The sequence below is a fragment of the Penaeus japonicus genome, unplaced genomic scaffold, assembly GCF_977035675.1.
Source record: "Penaeus japonicus unplaced genomic scaffold, GWHDUDI00000001_assembly GWHDUDI00000008, whole genome shotgun sequence".
Taxonomy (NCBI): domain Eukaryota; kingdom Metazoa; phylum Arthropoda; class Malacostraca; order Decapoda; family Penaeidae; genus Penaeus; species Penaeus japonicus.
Window position 1 is genome coordinate 1,505,002 of NW_028234410.1, and position 2,500 is coordinate 1,507,501.

A 2,500-nucleotide genomic window follows, 5' to 3' on the forward strand; every position below is an offset into this window, starting at 1 on the left:
ATAAGCGCTGCTTTCGCTTCGTGAAAATAAGAACACCTATTAAATATTCATCGTCGTTTGGACGAACCTGGTTCACCATACATAAATGCATTGTGGTTGCAGTGAGATTGCGAGCATGAATGGGAATACTGGACTTGTACATATCTATGAATATGTTACAGTCTGGTGAGTATAAAAGTTCTAAATGTGAGAGAGATTAGAAGTTATGATCAGCAATGAGTGGAAATGAAAATAGAGAGAACAAGGAACTTACGCCATATCCTTGATGTCGTTATCTTTATTCGTAGCGATTGTCCTCTTCTTCCTCTTGCCAGAGCAAGTCGCTGCAGTATTAATTGTGCTTAAACAAGAGAGGAAGACGGTGGAGGTGCTGGCCTGAACCACGGTCAAGGTGCTGGTCTGGTAGTTACCGAAGAAAAATCGCCCAGCATCCTTGTCCTGGGGCGTTTCTTCGGAGTGCGAGGTCGGAGCGAGAGCCGCTACCACCACGATCGCTGCCACAACTATCGCCTTCATCTGTGGCAATCGCAAGGAGGGTTCAGAGGCATGGCAGTGCTGTCATGTCGCACTGTCACTATGTTGGTCTAAATGTGGGCCGTTTCAGTCTGTCCTTTGGCAATGGCTTTGGGATGAATTATTATCATTAAACTATCATAACCATGAAGATGTGCTCTCATGACTAGGTTGATCTGTAGCTTAGTGTGCGCTGGTTCTTCATGACTAGATATGTCGTTCATAAATCTGAGAACATTCAATACAGGGTGAAATATCAAGCCAGAGACGAGTCAAGCAATTGAAGGACGAGAACTGCATTTGAAATCAACCGCACATACGCTTTTCTCTTCACTCACGCACACACACACAAACACGAGCGTTTTCTTGTCTTACCTTGGTTCCAGAACTGCAGACTGTGTGTAGGCTGTAACTTAGGCTAGTTTATATAGGCCTATCCCTTGAGGCAAGCTAATAATAGATCGCACTGCAGTTGCGGTGTTCGTTAATACATTTTCCTAATTCAGTCTAGACACTTCTTCCTATTTTTAAGAAATATCCTATTTGAGATTACAGGTCGGGCGTAGACGGCATTGCCAGACTTACCACCAATCTTAAATATGTTTGCGATAAATAGCTGTAATACCTGAACTTGTAACCAGCTGCATATTGTTTTGCGTTTTTCCTTCCTGGTCGAAAGTAGGCCTACGCGCCCATGGCCCGGCGCACTGCACCTCGCTCCCCCCTACAGGCAGGTGAGATGCGAAGGCCCCGCGAGCCCTCGCTTGGGTTCTGAGAATCACTCTCCAGTTGGCTTTCTTTCGCATCTGGTATCAGCCGCGGCTTTTCCAAGACCTCGCCGCGGAGGACTCCCACTCGGCTTACCTTAGGAGGGTAAGAAATAGGTAAAACTACAGGATGCGTCCTTAACATAGTAACAGAGCGCCGGTTGCCCTAAATGGACAGCTTATTGTGGTTGATAACCTGGCATATTCAGTTTAACCCGAATGCTTCCCATAAGTTTGGTAATGCTGCCACTGTATCTAATAAATATTGCAGTTATATAATGGGCTAGACACTATCATCATTATTACGTCATCGCCAAGGTCTAAATAATCATCAATTTTCTTGTAAACACCAATCACGGTACATGTTCCCATACACATTCACAATTCCTGTTCCTTTTCCTATTTTCAGCGAAAGAAGTGCTTGTGAATATATCTTTCGTGGACCATAAGTGCTCTGCACAGGAGAACTGATTCCAGTCAACGGTCTTATCCTTTCAGTCGCATGGAGTCCTTCGGCATAAGCGACTGATTCCTTGAATCGCTCATCGTGCGTGACTGCTTCTTCCTTCCAAGCACGGAGTCTCTTTCGCCGCCAGGACGCGCAAGCACTCGAACAGCAAGTGCTGCTTCGCTCGAGGAGTGCTGTGGTAGGTCTTCGTAGGAGGAGGCGGCACGGCGCCACGCAGCCAGCCGCGTCTCTGACTGCAGGGAATTCCTCCTTTCAAAAACCCGTCAATTCAGCCACCGATTAGGAAGTTTGCCAGGAAACTCCCTCAGTTTGTTTTTTAAGCAAAATGGCTTGTAGCGGCAAGGACACGGTTCTGAAGTTCAATTTTGTTAATACATATAACATCTCAGAATATGAACTATATACAGTTTCAGCTAAAAAACAGAATAGTTATCACAAAATCAACTATAAGAGAGCGAGACAGACAGACAGAGAGAGAGAGAGAGAGAGAGAGAGAGAGAGAGAGAGAGAGAGAGAGAGAGAGAGAGAGAGAGAGAGAGAGAGAGAGAGAGAGAGAAATGGGAGAGTAAGAGAGGATAAGATATAGATAGATAGATAGATAGATAGAGATAGAGAAAGAAAGAAAGATAAAAAAGAGAAAAATTGAGAATGACGAAAGATAGATAGATAGATAGATAGAGAGATATATAGATGGAGAGATAAAGAGCGAGAGACAGGAAGAGTAAGAATGTGTGTGTGACAGAGAGAGAGA

The 2,500-nt window shown here is 44.6% G+C and overlaps 1 protein-coding gene across 1 annotated transcript in view; it reads right to left on the reverse strand.

Annotated features, from left to right (window-relative positions):
• Nucleotides 1-1,041, reverse strand: part of LOC122252440 (uncharacterized) — a 1,506-nt gene extending 465 nt beyond the window's left edge. The window contains exons 1-2 of the mRNA XM_043014955.2: nt 889-1,041; nt 254-516 (exon numbers count right to left, since the gene is read on the reverse strand). Coding sequence (XP_042870889.1) covers nt 254-516 — 263 coding nt within the window. The 5' untranslated portion in view covers nt 889-1,041. The remainder of the gene's footprint in view (nt 1-253; nt 517-888) is intronic.
• Between the last annotated feature and the right edge of the window lie 1,459 nt (nt 1,042-2,500).